The sequence below is a fragment of the Leptonotus elevatus genome, chromosome 7, assembly GCF_054856555.1.
Source record: "Leptonotus elevatus isolate MCC_2025b chromosome 7, RoL_Lele_1.0, whole genome shotgun sequence".
Lineage (NCBI taxonomy): Eukaryota > Metazoa > Chordata > Actinopteri > Syngnathiformes > Syngnathidae > Leptonotus > Leptonotus elevatus.
In genome coordinates, this window is record NC_141245.1 from 19,210,928 (window position 1) to 19,235,526 (window position 24,599).

The following is a 24,599-nucleotide window of genomic DNA, read 5'->3' on the forward strand; positions in this document are numbered from 1 at the left end:
ACATAATGTGTTGTTTACCGATCGTGGCTCGTTGGTCTAGGGGTATGATTCTCGCTTAGGGTGCGAGAGGTCCCGGGTTCAAATCCCGGACGAGCCCATCTTTTCCCGCCTTTATAAGCGTTCTTGTACTCACGCAACAAATATTTTGTGAACATCCGGGTATCAGGACGACGTCATCTAAAGAGAGATCAAGAGTCACAAAGAGATACAATGAAGTGTTTGTGATATTTTCTCGTGAAACGCCTAAAGTTATGCGTAACATAAAACAACTAAATTACAATGGGCTCGTCCGGGATTTGAACCCGGGACCTCTCGCACCCGAAGCGAGAATCATACCCCTAGACCAACGAGCCAAGTAGCACTAATTCCTGTCCAATCAGCTCATAAAGTTGAGCCAACGTCCGCGAACCGTTAAATTGAAAATAATATTTGACCGTTAAAAATAAACAATATACCTTACAAACATCTATTACAACAAAGGTAACGCGCTAAGATAGCTTCAATGGCAACATTCCTCTCTTGATTTGCAAATGACGAAGATATTATTTTGTGAATGAGACTCAAAGAAGACACAAAGAGCATTTCAATTAACTTCTTTTTATATATCATACATAAGACTGTCTTAATATAATACAAAGGGCATTGTCATAAACACAGCAAAGTCTTGACTAGATCTTACAATCTGTGGATACATGGACTTATCCTTTCCCCCCATGCTGTTCAATTCTATAGTGCATGTTGCATGTACAAAAAAAAGAGAGAAGAGAGAGTGAAAAAAATGTGAAGTATAAAATGAAAAAAAAAAAGATCAATCCAAATTAAATTAGAGGATTTCCACTTCTGCTGGGTGTTCAAGATATGTCAACAAGAATGTTTGTGTCCAACCCACAAACGGAACAGGCGTATGAAGGATGGAACCTTATTATATATATATATTTCTTCTTTTTTTATATTCACCAACCATGTGCTTCTCATAGAACCAAAAAGTAAGGTTTGTGATGTACATGCACTTACAATATACCCTGTGAAAATTATTAAGGTTTGAAGATCTAGCGTTCCCTGTTTGATTCAAACCCTACCTCAGTGTTGTCCTGATGCAGTCAAGTTTTTGCCACTAAGAAAAAACAGGAGTTCCTGCCCCAATGGATGGTCACCCAATTTGACAAACATAATCAACATACCAGCAGGAGCAAGGTAGTGAGTTCTATACTTCCTTTATTAAAAAAATATAAATATATACATAAATTCTATTTCAACTATTAAAAAGGGGCTGCATTTCATGACAACTGCTCTAAATAAGAGGTCAATCAGCATGATCGGAAATATAGGCGCACACTTACGAGTCACTGCAGTCAATTTTTTTTGTCTTTTTCACTCTTTATTTTTGGAATGTTTAGTACCAGTACGAGTGCCGGCGATCAAAACGGCCGGCCGACGTGTCTAAAGATCTCAAATTCGGCGAGGGTGTGAACAAAAATGATTGCAAATTTGCAATTAACCTTGACATCCAGATAAAACCCCCCAGTCTCAATATAGGTAGCTTTACATTGGTGTTTAATGGGAGCGTGATTTGGCGTATATGGATTTTTCCTTCGAAAATGACGTAACAGCATGACGTATGTGTGTGTTTGTTAGTGTTGGTGTGTGTGTGTGTGTGTGTGTGTGTGTGTGTGTCGCCTGTCGTCCATTTTGACAGGTGGCCGCGGGCAGGTTGTCTCCTCTCTAATTTCAAAGCTGGTCAAAATGAGCAAACAGAAGAAGGAAAAGGGAAGAAAGAAAGCACTTCAAAATCCCTGATGTAAAAGGAAAAAAAAAAAAAGGAAAGGAAAAAACAAAAACAAGAAAGTAATGTTTGGAGGACATGCGTGTCTGCCCAGGTAAAAACATGAGATGGCGGGCTTCCCTTTGAACAAGACAACAATCAAGGAGATGTGCCCTTCGCCAACTACAACATCATACCATTCAACACAATTATCCAAGCCATGTTGACCAAGTGTATGAAAGGCAGCAAAAACCCTTTGAAATAGTATGTAGGATGGGGCAAAAAAAAAAAAAAAAAAAAATGGGGGGAAAAAAAACAACACAGAAATAGAACGCATTAGCCTCCTTTGTTTTTTTTTTGTAGATTTTTTTTTTTTAAACCACCATCAGCTATTTTGCTACTCCGGAGCCTGCAGAGTAACTACCAGATTCTCTAAACATAGCAACATTTTTTTTTTTAATCTTTAAAAGACTCCCAAAATAATCTACCAATTAATATGGAAACAGGTTTTGGTAAAAGGTGGCAAACAAATATGGCCAGAGTGTACACAATAATAGCCTGAACAACGCTCTCCAGTTTTGCTAACGTAATATATATATATTTATATATATTGCAGCTGTTTGTGTTGACGCTCCGATAAGATCTCGTCAACGCGTGGTGAACTGCTACATTATTGGTTACAGACACCTAATATGCTATAAAACAACTGCTTTGGTATAAAAACATATCCAAAGGGAAAATAAATTCTTGTAAAATTCACAGCATAATTTGAGGACAAAAAAAGGCAGTCACTTAACTCTTGGTTTTTTTCTTCAGTTTCTAATGGTTTTTTTTGTGTTTTTTTTGGATGGAGAGACTTGTGCAGGTGGTTCTGATGAGGAACTACATGCAAAAACATAAGCAAACAAACAAACAAACAAAAAAGGGTAGACTCTGGGATAAGTTCTTTCCACTGCAAAAAGCCTTAACCGGTGACTAAATTCTTTTTCAAGGAAGTCATGTTTAGGAGGTTGTTGTGTACAATAAGACCCTGTTATGTGGGGCCCTGCTGAAGAAGAAATCTTTGTCAAGAAAGGCCTCAAATTACCGTTCTTATTTACTTTTTTTTTTTCTAAAATGTTTTCAAGAATTAAGGGCTGTCTAGAGAGAAAAATAGAGAAAAGCCATCTTAATTCAAAATGATAATGTCCAGCTCCATCCCCAGTCCAAGTCCATGAGTCATAAGGCCAAAGGGTTATCTAGAACCAGCCACCGACTGTATTCCTTCCGCTGCGCTCGTGTGGTCGCAGCCCGCGCCGCCGTTTTTTTGGGGGGGAGGGGACTCGGGGCGTCTTGGCGCGAGGGGCAGGCGCCTCCCATTCCTCCGATCCGCCCGTGCCCGGCCAGCACACGCTTATAGGGAACTCCGCTGTCATGTCGAGTTACACACCACCGACAAGAAATATCACCGCAAAAAGCAAAAAAAAACAAAAAAAAAAACACTCGCCCTCCTCGTCAAGCTACAGGATTTACAAGCAGCTTCTTTGTGTGACATTTTGCTTGAGGGGGGGTTGGTTGAGGGTCAAAATAATGACGAACCAGTGGGACAGTAATGTCAGGCAAGCATTTTGCGGCCTAAACTTTGCTGTGAAATGCTCTTTGCCACATAATACCGTACGGTGGTGAAATGGTAAGATGGATGTCTCAATCTCACTATGGTTATTCCGCAGTATTACTTTGTGCCTAATGGTTGCAAAGAAAAAACAGATGACAATTACATATATACTTCTTCTTCTTAACAAAGGTTTTTTTTCTCTGTAGTAGCGGTTCAGTGATATCTCCCTTCTGACGTGAGCAGCTTTGATTCTCAACACACCTTGTAGTAAAAAACACCACCTTAAAAATGACGCACAGGGGGGGACACACAGCCAAAAAGTCAGCGCAGTCACGAGCTGGCCATGGAACTCTGCTGCACACACACTCCAGTCATTGGAGACTCCTCCCGGTCCATGCCCTGCCTCATGCTCAGGTGGCCCTCCGCTAGGTAGTGGCCAGGCCCCGTGTTCGTGCCCATGGAGAAAGCAGGGTGCGCAGCCATGCCGGTCTCCTGCCGTGGGTTCGAGAAGGCACCTAGCCCCATGCTCAGCCCACCGTTATGACCAAAGTCGAGCGCTCCGGCGGGCAAATGGCGGAGCTGGTAGGCCTGGTTGCCGTGGTTCCCGGTGGAAGAGGAAGATGTCGAGGAAGAGGAGGCAGAGGAAGACAGGGAGGTCATAGACAGATGGCCGTGGACCACCTCCATGGAGTCCTGGGTCGACGAGCTGTGCGTCGGGGAGGTGTAGTGGCGCGGGCGCGGCCGCGTGGCCATCATGGGCCCGTGGTGGTGATGAGCGTGTGAGTGGGGATGCAGGGCCTTCGGGTGCTGGGGGGGGACGTGGAAGGTGGTCTCCTGGACTGGGTGGGTCTCGCCGGTGACTGACTCCGGTACGACGCCGCCTCCCCACACCAGCGGAGGCGGGTAAGGCTGTCGAGCCTGCTGACAAAGACAACGATTGACGGCGTCAGGTGATGTTCTCGTGGAAAAAGATAGCAGCACCTTGACTTTAGCGTTAAATTCATCAGATCAATTAGGACTGAACAATTAATCAAATTACATTCAAATCAACATTGCAATGTAGTATAAATCAGTTTTCAAATCGCAAAGGACGCAATTTTTTTTTGTGTGCGGCTTAATTTCGGTCCGTAGGTAAGCTTTACTTTATAGTAAAATAAAAAGTTGATTAAATAAAATATTGCGTTAAACCAAATATTGGCATAAGTGTGTAGATAAGTTCAGTGATTAATAAGAGCAGTCCGCATGTCTACATATCAAGTTGCTGAACAGACTGCAAGCGTTATTAACTAACTGAAGTAGATATTAACTATTTTTCATGTTCATTCATGGTTCATTTGCCATTATTTTAGCACAAACTTAGCTCATAAAACTGAAACATTTATGTATAAATAATCTGATAAATTGTTTATTGTAATACAGATTAATTTATTTATTTAAAAGAGGACCTTGAAAAAAATTATCACATTAAATCCAATTGCGATATGAGTGGGAAAAATAAATTCTCAATTCGATAATATCTCAAAACCGCTAAAGCCCTTAAAATCAACATTCCCCATTCAAATGAATAGAAAAGCCATTAATCCATTCCAGTCCCCTCAAAAACAAAACTTTCTACATTTTTGATTTTTTTTTTTAAATACCGCTACAGTATAAAAAAACATAACATAGAATGCAAATAAATCAACTGGTTTTATAAAATCTAATTACTGTACACATGAAATGTATTTTGGAGTCAGCCAGTGCTACCTCGATCATGTCGAGATGGTTCAAAATACTGTCTGTACACTTTCCAGTTAATTTTAAGATTCTTCTTCTTTTTTCTTTTCTTTTCAAATCCAGAAATGGTCTCGCACTGCCTTTCCTCTTGGAGCAGCTCCATTCCCACACTCCTACCTGCTTCCTCATGTCCGCTACACGGAACCTCAGAGGAGATAGGGCTTTTTCTGTCGCTTGTCCCAAACTATGGAATGACCTCCTTTTTACAGCAGACTAGGCCCTTTGTTGCTCATTTTTTAAATCTTCCATTTCAACCAATTTTTATTACTTGGCACTCAATAGAGCATGACACATTAGAACCTATTTTAGTGTTTTACTTTTTGTATCATGATTTTCATTTATGTGCAGCACTTTGCTTCGGCTGCTGCTGTTTTTAAACGTGTTCAATAAATACAACTGAGTTGATTACGTGGTATTGTATTATTTGTGGCGGCGTAACTTGTTAAATTGAGACATTCGAAAGTCAAGACAAGGCTACAATTGATTCATGGAGTTTGAAGTATGACCTGTGGGCAGAGGCTGTCTCCATCAATGGCTGGCAAGGCAGTGCCAAAATGTCCTCCACTGTGTAAGTGGTGATGGGTCGGGTCTGACCTCGCTCTGCCACTGGTGCTTGTTCCAGAGGAGCCTCCTAAAGAAGTCAGCACGAGAGTTACCACCTAACCACATGCTCTTCAAATTCAAACCATCCGTTCCTTATAGTCACGTACCTGAACTCGAGGAGGTGCTGGAGGTGGTTCCTGAAGACTGGGACTGCTCCAAGGCGGGGCTGGTCGACACGCTGCTGCTCGTATTGGTCCCCTCATCCGCCGTCTTCTTGAAGAAGCTGTGCTGCAGGGCATAGTAGGGCTGGATGCGGCTCTTGGGGTCGTAGTCCAGCATCCGCAGGATCAGGTCCTTGAACTTCAAGTAGTCAGCGACGGCGTGGCCAGACTCGCCTGCCCGCCGGCCGCCCGGACCCCCTGTCTCCACGCCCAGGATGGAGTGGAGCTTACGCGAAGCTGGAGGTTTATACTGTGATGCAAATGAAGCAAAGCACAAGTGAGTTACATAATTTTGGTTGGCTTCAGGACATCAGTAAAGACTGCTGGCTTACCCTTTTGCCATCTTTGGTCTTTTTAACACTCCATGTGCCATCTGAAAGCTTCTCAAAGAACTTCCTGGCTTTTGGGGCTAGGTCCATTATGTGATTAGGAGGGATGCCGAGAACCTCCACTATTTTGTTCATCTGGTCCACCTGAGAAAATTATCACAAATTTAAAAAAAAAGCTCTTTGAGAAAGAACCTACTGCAACAACTACTCCTACTCTAACACGCAAAGAGCGAAATATGTGAGAGAGCTTGATGACAGGGTGGATAATGACAGGGTGGACTTTTTTGGCTAATAGTAGCATTTATTGAGCACATGGTGAACTTTCATTTAGCATTCATTGAGCTGGCAAGCAAATTGTAGACCATTATTAAATATATGTCAAATTTCGGAAAAGGGTTTTTTATATTACTTATAAAGTATTTCACCATGACAGAGTGGACAAGTTACGTTTACCTACAACAACTACGCATACATTAATATGACAAACAATATGAAACAAGAGTAAATATCTATTCTCTCACTATCCCCTGTTTCATCCTCTATTGAAAAAAGGCAAAATGTTGGCCATAATGTAAGATTTCATAAAGGGGCAGTTACCCCATAATGACAGGGTGGACAGCAATTTCAGGAACACATGCAAAATGTTCTGTGTGATTATGAAAATAGAATAACACAATAAAACCATTCAAAATCACATACTAAAAATGTAAAAATGTCATAAAAGGAGGAAACACTTTAAAAGACTTCTCACTGTGTCTGCTGGTATGTGTAAAAAAAATCTTTGGCCACATATAAAAATAACATTTTTAAGTTTTCTTTTTCTGACTAAATGAGCAATTCTGATGAGGAAAACCAAAGGCACTCTGGAGCATGCAACAAAAAAATTGCGTTGACGTGATATGTTGGACAATTGGCCTCCATATACCTCATTGGCTCCACTGAAGAGAGGCTCTCCTGTATGCATCTCCACCAAGATGCATCCCAAGGACCACATGTCAATGGCCAGGTCGTAGGGCATTCCCAAAAGCACCTCCGGGGAGCGGTAGAAGCGACTCTGGATATATTGGTATATCTGCACAAAGAAAGGAAGACAATTAGCATTTTCTATTCCTTAAGACATTCTGCACTCAGATTTAGCACACAGTTGTGACGAAGAGCATTAGGTACCCTTTGTCCCAGCTGGCACGAGCTGCCGAAATCCACTATTTTGATGGCACTCCTCTTGGGGTTGCAGAGGAGGATGTTCTCGGGCTTCAGGTCACAGTGGATGATGCTGAGCTCGGGCGTGGCCAGGAAGAGCAGCGCCGTGCATAGCTGCTGGGCGAACTTCCGGGTGAGGTTGAGCGAGACGCCGCGGAAGTTGGTATTTCGGAGCAGGTCGTACAGGTTATATGAAAGCATCTCAAACACGAGGCAGAGGTGGTTCCGAAACATGAAGTGACGTTTCAGGTGAACTGTGGGAATAACAGAGTTGTGACCTGGTTAAGTATGTTACAAGATGTTTTATTGTGTGAAAGGACAAATTAGAAGAGTGTTATTACCAATGTAGTATTTCATCTCGGTGTCATGTTTGTTCATAAGCTCTAGGAGGCGCACTTCAATCTGAGCTTGATTGAGGAAAGCTTTCTTGTTCTTGATGATCTTAATGGCAACCCATTCCTGCTCTGCTCGGTCATATGCTTTCACAACCTAAAAAAAGGGGACATTCAATGGTCGGCTAAAGTTAGATTTCCATGACGACAGTGGAATATTAAAAATAGCTGATGATTTACGATTAGGTAACAAATATACTCATGTGTTCCGCAGCAATTACCCACCTGTCCAAATGATCCTTTTCCTATCAAGGAATCAATCTCATATCGGTCCATCCACTTCTCCCCATTCTTGACGATGTAGTCATAGTTATCATCGTCATAGCCATCATTGAAGACCTTCCTTTCTTTTTTGTGACTGGAGTCTTCGCCCTGACCCTGTTGGTGCCGCCGCTTCTTTTTTGCATAATACACCTGAAGCGGTGAACAAAATAAAAGAACATTTAAGCGGGGAAGCGGGTGACAAGAACATGTATTCAATATTCATGTCATCGTTTCAGAATGTTTTCACTGACCTCATTGATGTGTTTGTATGTTTTGATAAGGTCAATGGAGAGCTTCCTCAGGGGAGCTGAAGTTGGGTCACGAAAGCACTGGGGCATGTGCCTCTGAAGTGTCAAAAATGTTACATAAGAGATCATGAATGACACGTTTGTCCTCTTGTCAACAATTCAAACGCCACAGTTATCAAAGGGCTTCTTAAAGCAACTCCGTGAGCGTTGAATGTGTCCGTGTACCTGATTGGCAGTGAGCTGTGTCGTCTGGTCGCTGTACGGTAAGACCGTAACAGATTGGTCAGTGCTTGGCTGGTGGCGCTCACTGTACTGCTGGTGCGTATGGGGCATTGGAGCAGCCATCTGAAGACCAGCAGTGTGTAAAGAAAAAGAGGGCGCAAGCCGGACAGACGAAGGTTTGCATGCTGAAGTCTCTCCTCCTGCAAGACATTAGCACCTAGCCTTGAGTCGCAGCGCCAGCAAGATATACGATCAAAACAAAGAGACTAATCATGGCAATGTGTCATCATATTGCAGAGGGGTAGCATTTACTTTGCACACACAATAGACAGAATCAGCTACTAATGTGCTTTTCCAACATGTAGGCAAATATCTTCACGTGTTATCAAAAAAGAAAAATATGCAAAAATTAAATGTATGCAAATTCATATTTACATGTGTATTAAAATGATCAGATTGATACAACTGCTGACGAAATGGGAGGAGGCAATAACACTAAAATGTAATATATGCCACAATATTAACACATAAAATTAATGAGTAAATTAAATCCTATTGATTCTATGAGTAATATGTGAGGAGGAAAAGGGAGCACATGAGCAGGCTTCAGAGCGAAAAGGGGTGAAAAGAAAGGCCTGGCATACTGTACAGTGAATCATCCTTCATTTTAAGGCAGAAGGAATGAAAAAAATATGAAATAGCATGTTGAGCTATCAGCATCTCTCAGCACACAACACAATTCACCAGCGCTACACAGTAACCACTATTCAGAATCCCAGCAACAGCACCTAATTAGCATAGCCTATCACCACAGAGATACAGCGTGATTTGGCAAGCCCATCAACGCACAGGCCAATCACAACGCGGTATGCAAATAGCCTACTTTTGTTGCCAGGGCAGAGCGGCTCCCATTTTCCAATGAGAAAACAAGAAATAAATAAGAAATCAAATTGAACTTTGGCACACTTAGACGCCGCTTTCGACACGAGAGGCTGACGGCAAAATAGCTGCACAGCCCCAAAAGCTACACCGGCTACGAGAGCGTTAGAAAGCTGACCCAGCTCTGGAGCGCCACAAAATACACGGCCGCTGACAGCAATAAAGGAGACGGAGAGAGCACAGGCAAAGGCTGTATTTAAAGGGACACACAAGGTGTAACACAAGACGCCTTCTGCTGCACTTATAAATACATATATGACACACTACATTTGCCTCGTTTCAACGCAACACTCCCTAACATTTATTTGCAATCATTTGACATGTTAAGCTTTCATTTTCCAGCTTAAAAAAAAAAGAATCAGTTAAAGCCCCAAAACCTAAAATGCAATGCATCTTTGTCCCACATAAGAGCGTGATGCACATTTGGAGAAGAGCACAGCGACAGGGAGGAACTTAACTTCACTGCTTCCCATTCAGCAGAAGAGGATATAGAGAGATAATATAAACACACAACAACCGCTAACCTGGATGCATCTTGTGCAAAAACGTCATATCATCCTGGCAGGAGAGTCCAGCAGACAACCAACTACAAGGAATACAAGCATATTATTTATCATCACTATTTTTTTTTTTTTTACGAGACTTCCTGCAAGAGTTTTAGCTGTTTTAAGACTTGCATGGTGGACTGGATAAGGGTTGTTGGATGGCCAGCAAGTTGAGTTCAAACTTTAAAAAGTCTGCGTTGGGGATATGCATGAACTATTGAAGTCGGGAAAAGTAGATTTTCTTGCTACCTATCAGTTATTATACAATCACGCAGGTTGTTATGGTTTTAACACTAGCTTTACTGTAAAAAAAAAATAATAAAATCAACGAGAATCTGGCCCACACGAAGTCATCAGCACTTGACTTATTTTACTATTATTATTTCTGGTGGAAATGATCCTGATTTTATTGTTCAGAACTGCTTGCATCTGAACAGTTCCTTCTCTGGCTCAGCAACCCAGAAAGAGGCCTTGAAGGTGCACAAAATAACGGCGGCTAGCTTGCTATATAAAAATATATTAGTGGCCGTATCAGGACCTCTATAATAAGCCCATCGGACCACATTCCAAAACGTGAAATCCGCCCGCAAATATCCATCTATATATGTAATAAGGACCGCGGCCGTGGCTGCTGTGTGTAGCGGTGTACTTACAGACGAAGGGGCAGATTTCGTCATGGCTGGAAATGATTAGAACGCATATTCAGTGCTATTGCGGTCCCCTGTAAACGAATATCGTCCTTCCGAGGGTCTTTCGTCTGCCGATCCGATGCGACCCATCCATCCAGCGCTGGTGGAAAGGAAGGCTTTAGCTAAGTGACGCTGTGCTCAAATGAGCCAGCGGGTTGTTGGGGCCCACTCAGCTGGTTCGTCAACAAGTCAACGTTAACCATTAGCCAAGGGTTTCGTTGAATTAGCCCCTGCAACATGAATGCTAGGCGAGCTCTCACACACGTATGGGTAATGAAATCATTTAGGTTTAAAATAAGGATTTCTGTGTGTTTTTTCTAATGCCCGATCGCACAATGACACTGTAATACCGCAGGGTTAATGTTAGCGGTACCAGCATGACTCTCCACACACAGCCGCCCCCCTCTTTTTTTTTTTTTTTTTTTTAAATAGAACGCAGTCGAAATGGAAACTAGTCATTTAACACTTCGACTTTCAGACCCACAAATGGGTTAGCTAGCCCCGCCATATACCGCGGTGGCTACCGTTCGCACCTCCATCATCGATTTTGATTTATATACACAAACACAATGCACGAGAAGCATAAGGCTGCATTCCGTTTAAAAGAAACACAAGATAAATATAGTAGCCGCTCACCTCTGATGGCACGATCTTCATTTAAAGTCCAATAACCTGTATGATGAGGAAACTTATCCAGCTTGAGATTCTCCCCTCCCTTTGCACGGTTAGCGAGAAATGATCACGTTAAATCCAATCCGGCGTCCGTCTTCCGACCGGCAAATACGACAATTATTTGCCAGCCAGCTGTAATAAACTCTCCATTTTGGACGGGAGATCGGCGATCGGGAGGAACGTTACCATCAGCTGATGACTAGCAACATGCTAGCGTTGACTAGCACGCATAAGTTAGTGGCTAAGATTAGCGAATGGGGCTAGTGCTAGTTGACAAAATGAACGCGGCTAACGTTAGCGACCTGTCCCGGGCTAGCCTCGAGCTAACAATCGTTAGCCCCCGCCGCTAAATAAATGCTACGTCAAAGCGATTTTTACGCAGTCTTTTGTCAAATTCGCTTCGACCTCCTCGAGCGGCGCGACGGCGACGGTGGATTCGGCGGGTTTGGGAGCCCAAACGGGCACCGCGTCCTCCGGTTATTCGGCTTTGGAATTTTGTGTCAATTTTCACAAAATGGCGCGCGGTCCAAACCTGCGCAGTGAACCGGCCCGGTGGACCACAGACGCGGACAAGCCGACTTTCGTGGCGGCGCCGCCTAATTATTTCTACCGCGTTAAAACGTCGGCCTCTTGGTCTTCTTCACCCGATCCATTAGACGCGTCTCGTTATCCGAAAACGTCAAATGTATATCCACTGACAGCATTATTCCGGCGGGAAGGGAGAAACATTTGAAAAAGACTGAAGCTGGAAGGGGGGGGAGAGGGGGAAAAAAAACCTCCTAACAAAATGGCGATGCTCTCGCTTGTTGCCATGGCAACTGTCAATCAAAGAGCCGAAGTACCCGGATGCACCAATGACGAAGAAAATGTAACTTACCAGAGAAGACGACACAAAAACTCTTCAAATGCGCATCTTTTTATTGGATTTTTTGGGACATGTTGCTAACGCCCAGCAGACATATTTACCGACACATTTACTGATATTTTCAAAGAGGAGCTGTAATGTTAAGTTTACGCAGTCATTTAGACTTTTATATTGGAAAGGAGCTATCAGTGATTTTTTTTAACGAATACCAATTGATGCTCTTTTTTAAATGATTATTTTTAAACAAATGCTACACTACCCTTCAAAAGAGTTGGCTCAAGAAAAAAAGGGTGTGTTTCTATACAAGTTGCTCAGAAAGTCACTGTTTCCATTAACAGATGTTTCAATAGAGAATACAAATGGTTGTACATGCTGTATATGAAACATGTATATTAATAAAACAATATAATGTATGTATTTAAAATGTCTTAATAAAATGCTTACAGCTAAAACTAATGATTATTTTAATAATCGATTAATCTGTCAGTTATTTTTGGTGATTAATAAATTAATCATGAAGAAAGAAAAAGGGGATGAAATATTTATTTGCACTGTCTCAAAATTTAGGGGCAATATGTCATTATTTAGGGGCAATCTGGAGGTCTGACCGTGTGTGTGTGTATCTTTGTTAAAATTCCTTTTTTGTTTTTGCCATTCGATAAAAAAAAAAGTGTTTCAAACAGATTGTTGAGCATTCCTCAACTTTCCCAGTTTTTTGTTGCCCTTGTACCAGCTAAATGAGAGAATATTTGCCAAAAACAAAACAATAACATTCAGCAGTTTAATCATTAAATATATTGTTTTGGCAGAGTATTCAAGTGAATATAGGATAAAAAATAATGTGCAAATTGATTGCTTACTGTTTTTATTTACATTACATTTTTAATTTACATTTAACTTTAACTACTTAGCTGGACTTACCCTATTCTCCTTATATTCTTTATCCTCTGTGAAGAATGGCTAATATTGCTGCATCTTACTGAGGCGTTCCGAGGGCTCCTGTCTCCATGTATATGTCTGTATTATACTGCCCCCAGGTGGCCAAGGCCTTATATTATTTCATTTAATTATGCCATGGCTGCATGTTTTTATAACTTAGAATATTTTCAATAATATTTAATTATATTTTTAGTCCCATATATATTTGTGGCTAAAAAGCAAAGTGTGGAGAGTCTCTGTTCCCGAACTGATCACCGAAAATACTTGAGTGCAGTTAAAGCTAAAGCATGCAATGTTAGGTGGCCTCTAGTCTATAATTCCGCATTACAACAATTGAACTGAGCCATCGCTTCAGCATAACTTTGTTTATTTTTCATCATTCACCTTGTTTGAAAGTTATGTGACGTGTGAATAAACAGGAGTCACCATATCATGTTAATAGGACGCTCCCTTAAATATGAGGAGATTATTTCATTTCAACACCTCCTATGAATAATATTGATTTGCTATTTGAAAAAAATATTCTAGTTTGAGAGGATGATCTTGAAATTTGAGTCACTGTTTTTAAAACAACTGCTGTAAAATATAAAACCTCAAAGAAATTTGTATGAAAAGCCCCGCAAATATTTTGCCCACAAAACTGCAAAAATATATATAATAAATCATATTTTTTTCATGAATTTTGTATGGCCAAAAGAGAAATGAAACAGCCCTTGATTGGGCTGGATGGGAGCAAGATTGCCCATCATCTCTTGAAACTTTATTTTAATCGAGTCATCGCCATGTGTTGACTGTGAAGTTTACCATGTGACCACAAGATGGCAGCAGAGGTTCACATTGAAGCTCTGGACCTCTCTGGCCACTGAATTAAGGTACACATACTAGATTTAAAAAAAATAATCGAGGTGGCTGTCCCTAACATTGAGGTTACCCCCTTGTTTATCTACATAGTTGGAGATGATCATGCAAATGATTACTTTTAATGACTCCATAACTCTATATATAATGATCATGTACCGCCCATAACTTTTCTTCACGTGCATTATACTAATTGCTGATCTGAATCCAGCTCCTCATGAGTCATTACGCTTATTAGCTCAGAGCTCGGAGCTCAGAGCTCAGACCTCCACCAAGGCTTAAATTGTTATATACTAGGCTATAAGCATCAGGGCACTGTCAACAAAAGTTTAATGTTAAGATGGATTACACATGTAGCGCATTGTATTCAGAGGCCTCCCCGCCCCCAACTAGTTTTTTTAAACAAAATGTCCTCACATAGTAGACGGGGACAGTTATGTACTCAACTGCAGAGAGTACTGGTTATTTATACAAAGGAGGTGGTTAATTATTAGAAGTGTAAGGTCTAAGGTTAAGCCAGGGTGTGACCAACATATCATGCCTGCTTGCACCAGACAGTCCCTAAAGACCACATGTGTAGCCTGTCGACCTGTTCTAAAAATAGCTCAAAAGTAATCGGACATTGAGATTTCCTCGAAAGATATAAGTGATCATTTGAAAATATGAACACTAGCAGAGATTTATGTGCAAGAGGTACATATTCATATTTATCTGTTTCTTAGTCACTCTGAGAAACCCACAACTGATCAATTTAGCTGGAATGCATTATTTCAGCTCTATATTGTCCTCATAGTAAACATTACATAACTTTTTTGGGGTAAAATGGTACATTTAAAAATCATGACAAAGCAATTTTAGCTTTAATTCAAGGCATTTCAGTTTAAGGTCATACATAGGCTACTTGTGCATTAAACATGACAGTAACATTTTCATTACAGATAATTAACTCATTCCCTGCCATAAATTCATTAAAAAAAAGATTATTAAAAATTAGGGGCAAGAGGCGATTAATTTTTAAAAATGGTTATTAATCTCATGACTACTAGTTAACTCACAATTAATCACAAACTTTATATCGGTTCTAAATGTACAATAAAAAAATCTAGGTTTTCATACTCTTGTTAATAAAAGTGGGACAAAAATTTAAACTAATAGAAATAGTTCAAATGATTTTTTGACGTTTATAGCCGTCAATGGCAATGAATGAAAAAAAAGAAGAAAATGTAAAAAATTCAGGGCGTCAGGCAATTAAAGTTTTTAATCGTAATTAATCGCATGACTTCACTAGTTAACTCGCGATTAATCACAAATTTCATACATGTTCTAAATGTACAATAAAATTGTTTTAGGTTTTGAGTTAATTTTAGCTTTAATTCATATCATTTCGGTTAAAGATCGACTACATACCGGTATTTACCTTTAAAATAACTTAAAAAAAAAGTTAAATTAAAACAATAAATTTAGGAAAGTTGTGGCATAAAATGCTTCAGTAGGGACCTGACGTAATGAATTTGTTAAGCCGTGGTGATGAAAAGCCTCCTGGCCAACAAAAAATAAACAAAATAAGACAGTGGGCATGTTTTCCAAATGTACACTTTATTTTAAACAAAAGTACAAAAAACAAAACAGATATTTACAATACTTGCATGGCAATGTTCACTTTCTTTGGTCATTCTTCCAATTGGATGCTTTCAATTCAGAAATCAATTACTAATATTTATCTCAAGACTGCAAGCGTGTTTTCATCAACAATTCAAAACGTGGGATAGGATTGGGGCAGCCGTGTGAGTACTGGGACGTTTTCTCATCTTGTACAACATAAATAGCAACAGCAACAACAACAACAAAATAAAATTTATACTTCACAATGGCATCGTCCCATTTTGAGATCCAGCGGGGATAGAAAACTCATCAACTCAAATATGACTCACTGACTGAAGACACGAGCGGGTAGATGTCTTTGAAGGTGAGATGAAATGGGCACCACTTCACTGGGTTAAATCTACCCGCTCGTTGGCGGCCAATGACGTACAGTACATTTGGAAAAAAAAATAAACGGCGCATCCTCGCCAAGACCAACTTCAGTAATAACCCTTTAGCCCTTTCTGTCTTTCTCTACGCCACGAATGAACAAACCGAGACGTATGTACATAAAAAAAAAAGAGAGGATGAAACGATGACAAAATGGATGACATAAGAACACGATGCGCTTCCTACACATCTTAACAGCGAAGGCAAAACTGGTCTAGAAGTTATTTCGCTTGCAGCAACTAACCCAAAAAAAATCCTTCCTAACGAACAAGATTGCTAACTGAAGACAGAGCTACACTGTGTATGTGTGTTGTGGGTCAAGTAGTGCATGTTTATCACATGCAGTATCCAATTGTTTGCGTTTTCCGGAGCGGGATTGGATTTGTAGTCAAATTCTCCCTGAAATCAAATCCAAGCTGTCTTCATTGTAATGTACACTTTTTTTTCTTCTTCTTTTCCCAAAAGATGAGGTGAGGAGGTGAAACGTGCAAAGTTCCATGTTCTCACTGTAAAGGACAACGACGTTAGTAGGAATTCACACACAGAGGTGATATTGTGCAAGTGTGTGTGGATGCTAACCGCACCTTTCACATTCCCAAAGGATGCTCGGTGGCGCGGGAGTTTCTCTACACTTCAGCTTTTTGGCTGTTCTCCTCCACCTTCTCCTCCAGCTTTCTCTCCTCCTCGGAGGAGCCGTTCTCCTTCTCGCCGGTCTTCCAGCTGCCTTGCCTGTTGAGGACGGCACATTGCTCGCAATTTACTAGGGCTGCAACGATTCATCAAACAGCATGAATAATTTGGCGACAGAAAGGTTGGGAAAAATTAATAATATCTACCCCTCGCGTGCATGTGTTATGCTTAATAATGCAAAAATATTTTGGGATGGAAAAATCAGCAGAATATGCAATATTACAAGTATTCAGCAGCTGCAGCCCGAAATAATAATAATTAACGCGAACCTGTCCCTTTTTTTCGGTACCTATCCTCGATTACTGAAAACCTATGTATTTGCTGTTCTCAGAATTAAGTATTACCTTGGCGCCATCTGGTGGAATCTTGGTACTCTTAATCTTAAATTGGTTTTTTTTGTCAACATGAATGCACCACGTGCATAGTCAAAAATGAAACTGAAAGTATTGTATGTTTCAGCTCCTCTCGCAATGTTGCTACAAAAAGCCGTTAATCTCCCTTTGCATTATAATTTGCCTGTATTCCATAATATGTATGATTGTGTGCATATGTAAATTTCATGACTTAAGACTCTGTAAAGTGGTAGTGCGCATATTAATTTGTCTCATGTCATGGCAATTCCTGCTAGTGTGCTATTTAGGCTGGTATGCTAGCTAATACTATTAATGACCCTCGTGAAGGTCGTTTGTGTTGATTTATTTTTAAAACAATGTATATACAGTACTGTCATTTAAGTGACATAGGTTCATCGTTGTGGACATGCTAGATGCCGTGTTGATGTTAATTGAACCCTTATTCCACTCCACTGTATTTGTAAACTCACTTGGATTTCTTCTGGTAGATTCCGTAGGCCAGTCCAATGACCATGGCGGCGATGAGAAGGCCGACGACCACTCCGACCACCAGCTTGGTTCGATCGGCGTCGTCCGATTGGTCTACACGACAAAAAAACAAACACCAGCGTCAACGCACCTGACGGTCACGCGGCAGTGCGGACCCCCTGACCACAAACAGGAAGTAGTGCCCTAAAACGCGTCGGCTGGATGGACACACTGCCACTGTACATGATTATGAATCGCGGAGGTAAATGTTAATGACAGCAATCCTGTTTATGACATCATTGGCTCAGCCAGCAAGGTAATGGGGTCATGTTTGCCAGGATGCTGGTGGCGCCGCTCCTTCTGTGCAACAACTCTTCCACATTTATCTATTTCCTCCATAGAAAATTTGCTTTCTCGCTTTCCGCTTCCCCCAAATCTCACAAACAAGAAGGCGTCTACAACTTACCTCGTTTATCCACTCTCACCTCCTCAAATACTGAAATCAGATACGAAATCAAAATTAACGTCCAACCAAGGCAAAAATGACGTCTAACGCTACGTGTCTAGTCTACTTTCTGCATGCAGGAAATTCAGATCAGAGAAAGGACAGGTGGAGTCCCAGCATCCCAACACACACACGCGCAGACATGACTCGGCAAAAAAAAAGAAAGAGGATGTAACAGAGACACGGCAAACCTTGGCGACCAGACGGTTGACATGCAAGCATCAGTTATTTGTGATGACGGACAAAAGTATTCAGACATACCTCAATGTAGTCATCGATGAATCAATGTGGATGGAGACCAATAACTCTACTATTATCTCGTGGATGGTCTTATTAATTTCTTCTTTTTTATTATACAGTTGACCCCTACTATTTCAAGGCCATATGGACTAAATTAAGTAATCAGATAAAAACGATTTAGCATAATAAATACAGTAAAATGTGCATGTGAGTGGCAGGTATTACTTTTGCCCACTAGGGGTCGCCATCCTCACATTCTACTGTAGTATCTGTGACAGTGTGTGTAAAAAAGAAAAGAAAAAAGGCGGGGACTGAACTGGTGAGTGGCGTGGGTGTCACCGAATAAAGGCATAGAGTTGGCTAGCTGTTACTAGCTTACGCATGTGACGGATTACTCAAATTCTTCCAAGTAATCGTTGCAGCCCTCATACTACATATATTGACGGCATTGGGACTAAATAGCAGGCAGAAATGCCTAATACACAAATAAAAAAGGAAAAAAATGAGAAAAAAGTTTCTTTGAACGTCTATCTATGCCAGTGACGTATAGTGACAGGCAGAACCATAAAATGTTCTACCATTAGCTGGCACATCCTGTGTATCCGCTTTTCGTATTGGTGGTGAGTCTTTTTTTTTTACGTAAATGATGTGCCTTAGCTCAATAAAGAATTGGAAACACTGGATAAGTGTAACATTGCAGAAGAATCTTAAAAAATAATAATGATTATTAAAAAATATGTAAAATTAATTAATGGGTTATTCAAATATTAACAGGAACTTTTTTCTTTTTCTTAAAAAAATAAAACAATTCAACGAATGCTTTGTATGCCAAACATACCAACAACAATAAGAGAAGGGTTCAACGCCTTTGGGATGTACTACAAAAGAGATGATACACACCATATTTTCTTCCCTGGTCACGTTATGTATATGTAAAGGCTAGATGCTCCAATACTTTTGTCCATAGTGTGTCATTGTTTAAAAAAAATAAGCAGTAAGGTGATGGTCAGTGAAAGTGAAGATGATTAGTGTCGTGATGTCGAGTCAGCATGCGAGCAGAGTTGGATAGCTGCATCGGTGAGGGGGGGAGCACCGATGTAAATAAACAGCTTGGCGGATGACCCCGTACTTACGAGAAGACACATTGATGTCCCGCATGTCCACGCCAAACTCGTTGGACACGGTGCACGAGACGGTCAGGTTGACGGTGGGCACCACTGTGATTTTGTGCGTGACCTTGCCGTTGACGAAGGGACTTTCATCCAGCTGTGGGGGACAAAGATGGCAGCACGGTTCTTTAGCATTTTCAGAGCACATTTAAGATTATTATTTTTATACACCACCATACGGTCCCTTCGTCAAATCCTCTCCAATAAAACCTGTTATCCACGTTAAGGAATGAAGCCGCACCTTAAATAGACACCTTTTCTGTTTTATTTGACTGTCACTGTTCTTCATAAATGGCATGAAATAGGGGAGATAAGGACGACAAAGCAATTTTCCGATTTTCTGTTTCTGAGTATTAGAGCCATACACCTGCGAGTAATAACACAAAGCTACAATTAGTTCTCCGATCTATTGTCACTGTACAATGAGTATTTTAGATGTTGCACTGGATGTCATTTAATTATTAAGACACTATCCTGGTTTGCTGGATTCTCTACAGAAAAATAAACAGGCCCATGCTTTTTTTTTTTCCTCCATTATTATTTTTTTTAAATTCAGTTAGTTTTAATTTGTTTTTAGACTGGGCTTGCTAGTTTTTAATAGTTCCTTTTTTTTGTCATTCTTCATTTTAGTTTAGTTTTTATTAGTTTTAGTATAAACCTACTGTATTCAATTTTATAAATTAGTTTTAGTATTTAGCATTTTTTACATTTATTATTTATGGAGTGCAAGATAAAAAAGGTCACAAAGTATTGTTAATAAAGTAAACAATTCCGATAGTTTATAATCATTGAAACATCCTCCCTACGCCATTTCACATTATATGCTAGCGTTGAGCAATCAGACTTTCTTATGTGGTTTGGTTGAACATTCAAATATACAATTTTTAATTGTCTTTTGTTTTACAGTAAAGTTTAACTGGGAGTGACAAACGGCTTGAAGCAAGCACACTCTTGTTCTCTTGTTTGAAGAACAGTGTGAGCAAATCTTATTTAATTTAAAGTGACGTTATTCTACACTTTTGTAACGTGGGAAATTCACATAATGTCAAGTACTTTTAGGCACCACTAGGAGGCAATGTTCTACCAGTTTGAGTTCAAATGCATGCTTTTAAGTGCTGAAGCCTCACAGGTGGAAAAACAGACACAAAGAATAACCAAACATCCTTTTCAGCACCTATACATATACATGCAGATGTGAATACAGTGCACTTGAATAGCCATTAGTATTGCTTGTGTTCAAGTCTTCTTCCAAAAGATGTCTCAAAAGGGTAAACCAAAAATAAACCTTTTTGCAAGATGCAAAAAATTGTGGCTCATGTAAAAGATTCATTATCACCCGCAGGTGGATTTCATCTTGGACTGAAAGGAGTGAAAATGATCCTGCACAAATAGATTTTCAGCCCAAAGCCCCTCAGGTCGCGTATGTAATTCACTCTGCCCCCGCTGATGCCTTTGTGCTGTCAGCCGGCGTACAGGTACACTCAACGCAGAAACAAAAAAAGGGGGATTTTGTCTTGGTGGCAAGGCGGTGATCGAGCCCGGGAGAAATTAAGCTTGTTTACGCTCTCCAACGGCACACCTGCCTCGATTTTCCAGGACCGGATATGTTCACAGGTGTGACAGCTGCAGGGTGAAACGCTAACAAAGTGCAATGCGCTCAACAGGAACAACTAGTGCGATCTGCAACCAAGCGAAGCGAGGGGCTGCTTGATGCGTTTAGAAAATCAGGGCAAGGGCAGCTCGTTTCTTGACGCCTTCTCAATTCTCCTCATTTGTTGTCTTCAAGAAGTTTTAGAGGTATTTTGACAAATGAAAATTTTGTTGAAAATTGACAATAAAAAAAGAAACTAGCATAATTTCAGAAGAAAAATCATACGTTTGAGATTAAAGTAAAATATTACAAGAATAAAGTTGTGGTTTTATGATGTTTTGTAATAGTAAAAGTAGAAAGTGATGGCATTAGCAACTTTCCCCAACCCCCCACATGAGAAAAACTTACTACTTAAAACAACATCATTTTACAAGAAAAAAGTCATTAAAGTTATTACAAAAACAATTTTAGCAGAATATAATTAGGAGAATAAAGTTTGTGGTTTTATGCATTTTTCATAATGAGAATAAAATTGGCTTTGTATGAACACAAAACACAATTTCACGAGACAAATAATTTTTTTTATTTTTTAAAAAACAGACGAGAAACAGTTTTATGAGAAAAAAATGTGGAATATTATGAGAATAAAGAAAACTTTACAAGAAGTCATGCTATTACGTAACCACGGAATTTTACAAGAAAAAGTATTTATTATTGCTTGAAATCATTAAATTTATTAAAATAAAGTTGTATATTAATCAAAATAAAGTTGTAATTGTAGGATAAAAAGACATACTATATCATTAGGAAAACAACTTTCTACATAAAAAATGGATATGAATAGAATTAAGTTGCTTGTAATATGAGAATAAAATGAGAAATTAGAAGAATTTAAAATTGCCATTACTTTCGTGCAAATTGAAAAAAAAATGCTATATTGGGATATAAAGGTCTTTCTTTAAAATGATCTGTCATGGTATTTTGTATAAATGTTATGTACCAAAAGTACTTGTGGAGTCGTGGTATCGGTACTCGGTATCGACTACTCAAGAGTTGAGTACTCGTGTGATACCGTCCTTTTTTCTACCTACAAAAAGACCCAAACGAAAAAATAAAAATTTATTACAGCAATATTACAACTTTCTGCTAATGACTCTTTGGCATTTTGTCCTAAAAACAACTTTACTCTTCGCCTATATTGTTTTTAACTTTTACTACTTTTCAAAAACAACCCGCCTTGTGTCTACGGATGTGATGTCATGCGCGCATTGTGTACGTGAAGAAGGGAGTGTGCAATTAAAATTTTCGGCCACATGTGGCAGTAGCGATTTGAAGAGATGAGAAGCTTTAAATATAGTAATGCACTTTTTTTTTCTGGAAAAAGACTGTTTTTACAATGTTAATGACACAGATTTTTTTTTTAACAGCTTATGTTGTAGAGTTGTAGTGAAGGTTGATGTGGCGTACATACATAGACAGAAGGCGTCAAAGCAAATTAACAATGGCACTCTTGCGGCTGTCTAATGATGTGTTTTTACTCAAATATACGTTTGAGTTCTTAAAATAAATCAAGTGAAACACCAGATGTCTCTACTGCTGTGCAAAAAAAACAAAAACAAAGCAGAAACTATCAAGACCTGTCAAACTTTTATCGCTTATCCTCATTCTGGAAAACGTCACCGCAATCAGTTTGTTTCTTCATTGCCAGAGGTAATCAATTAGGGGAAAAGATGTAGCGATCTTTGCGTAACCTTGGAAACGACAATTTCCCATCCACTCTTGCTAATTGGTTGGTTTAACGAGCCCAAAAAGGTGGCATAGCCTTTTTGCTGTCGTGGTGACTGCTGCGTTGCTTCTTGGGGGTAAAAACATTCATGATTAGAACATCCCTTTTGCTATTGCTTGTATAGTTTCTGGAGAAAAGGAATGAATACCATTTCCCTTGCCGCCGCTGCTGTGGCAGTATGCGTGTGTACATACCGAGGTGCCATTGATGCTCCAGGAAACAGATGGCTTTGGAGAGCCCTCGGCCTCACAAATCAAGACTTTATGTTGACCGTCTTCACTACGCTGTTTGAGCAGCTGTTTGATCACTGGAGCGCCTGCAACGGGATGGGATGCTCTTGTTGTGATGTTCTTTTTTTCATTTACACAAACACACACACGTCCAATATCAAGTGCAGACCTCAAAAGCAATAGCCAGAATGGTTCACTTTCTTTTTGCAGAGCTTATTGAAACTGTTGTCCTGTCACTACGGGAGGCAATTCAGCCCCATTTTGCCCAAAAGAATGAAACAGCAGTGATAATAAATTTAGCAAAACCGACTAATTAGTCAAAAGGACATCATTTGCCTAATCCTGTTTTTTTGTAAAGAGCTGTCAGGGACTTTGTGAAGTCTCAGATGGTTGCCTGGCAACAGCTCCTGGACAGCTGGGCACGGAAATGCAGAGAAATCACAAAGGGTCATTTTTCACACTTCATCTTTTTATATGCAAAAAAATGAGAGGGCATGCTAATTTTGTGCTAATCGAGGGCAACGTTTCCTCGCCGATTTAATAAAATATGCATCTCTCGGGGCTAAGCCAAATTTATAGCCACTGAGGGGGCTGCTAGACATGCTGAGCTCAGCCTGACTGATATGACAATCCAAGTAGTTAAGATCAGATTTATTGATAACTGATGTAATTGTAAGAGGATTACTTATAAATGTCCAAAGTGAGACTTCACCTACAAAAATAAAACAATCGCACCCACAATTAAATGAACAAAAAAACTTAAGTGAAAGTTTAGTCATTAAACATAGCAAAACTTTAATGCGGTACAGACCATGAATATAACGTACTGTAAACGTGTTACATTCGAGGTGCTCATACCATTAAATACAATGCAATTGCGGTACAGTAGAGGTGCACAGTCCATGACATATGTGAAATATGTAAAAACACTAAATTTGAGCTGTAAGTTGTATATAAATACAAAAGCAAGGACTTAAGCTGAGTGGAAACAAATGAAGGAATGAAGGTGGAACAAAACTATTCATAAAAAAAATGTTTGGCTTCACAAAATATGCTTTGTGACATCCATGCGGAAAGGTCATTTGTGCTTTCTCTCGCACAACGTAAACATCATTCACTCTGCGTATCACGTTACATTGCAAGTGCAAACTCAAAAGCCATTAATGTAAATATAACAGATTAGAAGTAGACTAATTGCAAGAGACCAGAAGCACATTAGCACAGACTATTAAACATAATCTATATATAGCAGATGAGCGGTGCATAGACCATTATTGGAATTGGGCACTTAGATCTGTAGTGTAAGTGAGTGTGTTGCGATGAGGCCTTTACCTTCAACAACCAGATCGAAAGAGGCCTTATTGCTCAGTGCTCCCATCTTCACTTCACTCTCGTAGCGGCCAGAATCCGAGTACTTAAGCTTGTTAAACTTGGGCTCTTTGTCCAGCTTGACATTGTCCTGATTAGAGCAAAACAAT

General features: G+C 40.0%; 2 protein-coding genes and 2 non-coding genes across 7 annotated transcripts in view; 1 reads left to right on the forward strand and 3 right to left on the reverse strand.

The window, feature by feature from the left end:
• The first annotated feature begins 25 nt into the window (after positions 1–25).
• Positions 26–97, forward strand: trnap-agg (transfer RNA proline (anticodon AGG)). The gene has a single exon. It is a non-coding gene; the product is annotated as a tRNA-Pro (tRNA).
• A 184-nt stretch (positions 98–281) lies between these two features.
• trnap-cgg (transfer RNA proline (anticodon CGG)) lies at positions 282–353 on the reverse strand. Its single transcript has one exon. It is a non-coding gene; the product is annotated as a tRNA-Pro (tRNA).
• A 228-nt stretch (positions 354–581) lies between these two features.
• On the reverse strand, positions 582–12,167 carry dyrk1ab (dual-specificity tyrosine-(Y)-phosphorylation regulated kinase 1A, b). 2 transcript variants are annotated; one of them, XM_086080564.1, is made up of 12 exons: positions 11,361–12,167; positions 10,015–10,076; positions 8,555–8,751; positions 8,333–8,425; positions 8,043–8,231; positions 7,767–7,914; positions 7,393–7,679; positions 7,151–7,297; positions 6,229–6,369; positions 5,843–6,146; positions 5,639–5,763; positions 582–4,274 (listed from the first exon to the last, which is right to left on the reverse strand). In XM_086080564.1, the coding sequence occupies exons 2-12, from the start codon at positions 10,040–10,042 to the stop codon at positions 3,687–3,689; spliced, it is 2,247 nt and encodes a 748-aa protein (XP_085936690.1). In that variant the 5' UTR covers positions 10,043–10,076; positions 11,361–12,167; the 3' UTR covers positions 582–3,686. The 2 variants fall into 2 exon arrangements, with proteins under 2 accessions (XP_085936690.1, XP_085936691.1); XM_086080565.1 differs by lacking the exon at positions 10,015–10,076.
• Positions 12,168–15,635: 3,468 nt separating this feature from the next.
• LOC147171401 (CD166 antigen homolog A-like) overlaps positions 15,636–24,599 on the reverse strand; it is a 51,432-nt gene continuing 42,468 nt past the window's right edge. For 2 of the 3 annotated variants that reach the window (XM_086080648.1, XM_086080647.1), the window contains 7 exons: positions 24,454–24,580; positions 23,086–23,207; positions 19,479–19,611; positions 18,067–18,096; positions 17,603–17,714; positions 16,674–16,818; positions 15,636–16,595 (listed from right to left, as the gene is read on the reverse strand). In XM_086080648.1, coding sequence (XP_085936774.1) covers positions 16,716–16,818; positions 17,603–17,714; positions 18,067–18,096; positions 19,479–19,611; positions 23,086–23,207; positions 24,454–24,580 — 627 coding nt within the window. In that variant the 3' untranslated portion in view covers positions 15,636–16,595; positions 16,674–16,715. The remainder of the gene's footprint in view (positions 16,596–16,673; positions 16,819–17,602; positions 17,715–18,066; positions 18,097–19,478; positions 19,612–23,085; positions 23,208–24,453; positions 24,581–24,599) is intronic. The other variant, XM_086080649.1, reaches the window with a different exon arrangement.

What these genes read in the sequence shown, in the direction of transcription:
- dyrk1ab (XM_086080564.1), bottom strand. Translation starts at nt 10,042, where the DNA reads ATGACGTTTTTGCACAAGATGCATCCAG. An exon ending in TTTGCACAAGATGCATCCAG is followed by an intron (nt 8,752 to 10,014) that starts GTTAGCGGTTGT and finishes AATGTCTTGCAG; the next exon opens with GAGGAGAGACTTCAGCATGC. An exon ending in CGTGCCAGCTGGGACAAAGG is followed by an intron (nt 7,298 to 7,392) that starts GTACCTAATGCT and finishes TTCTTTGTGCAG; the next exon opens with ATATACCAATATATCCAGAG.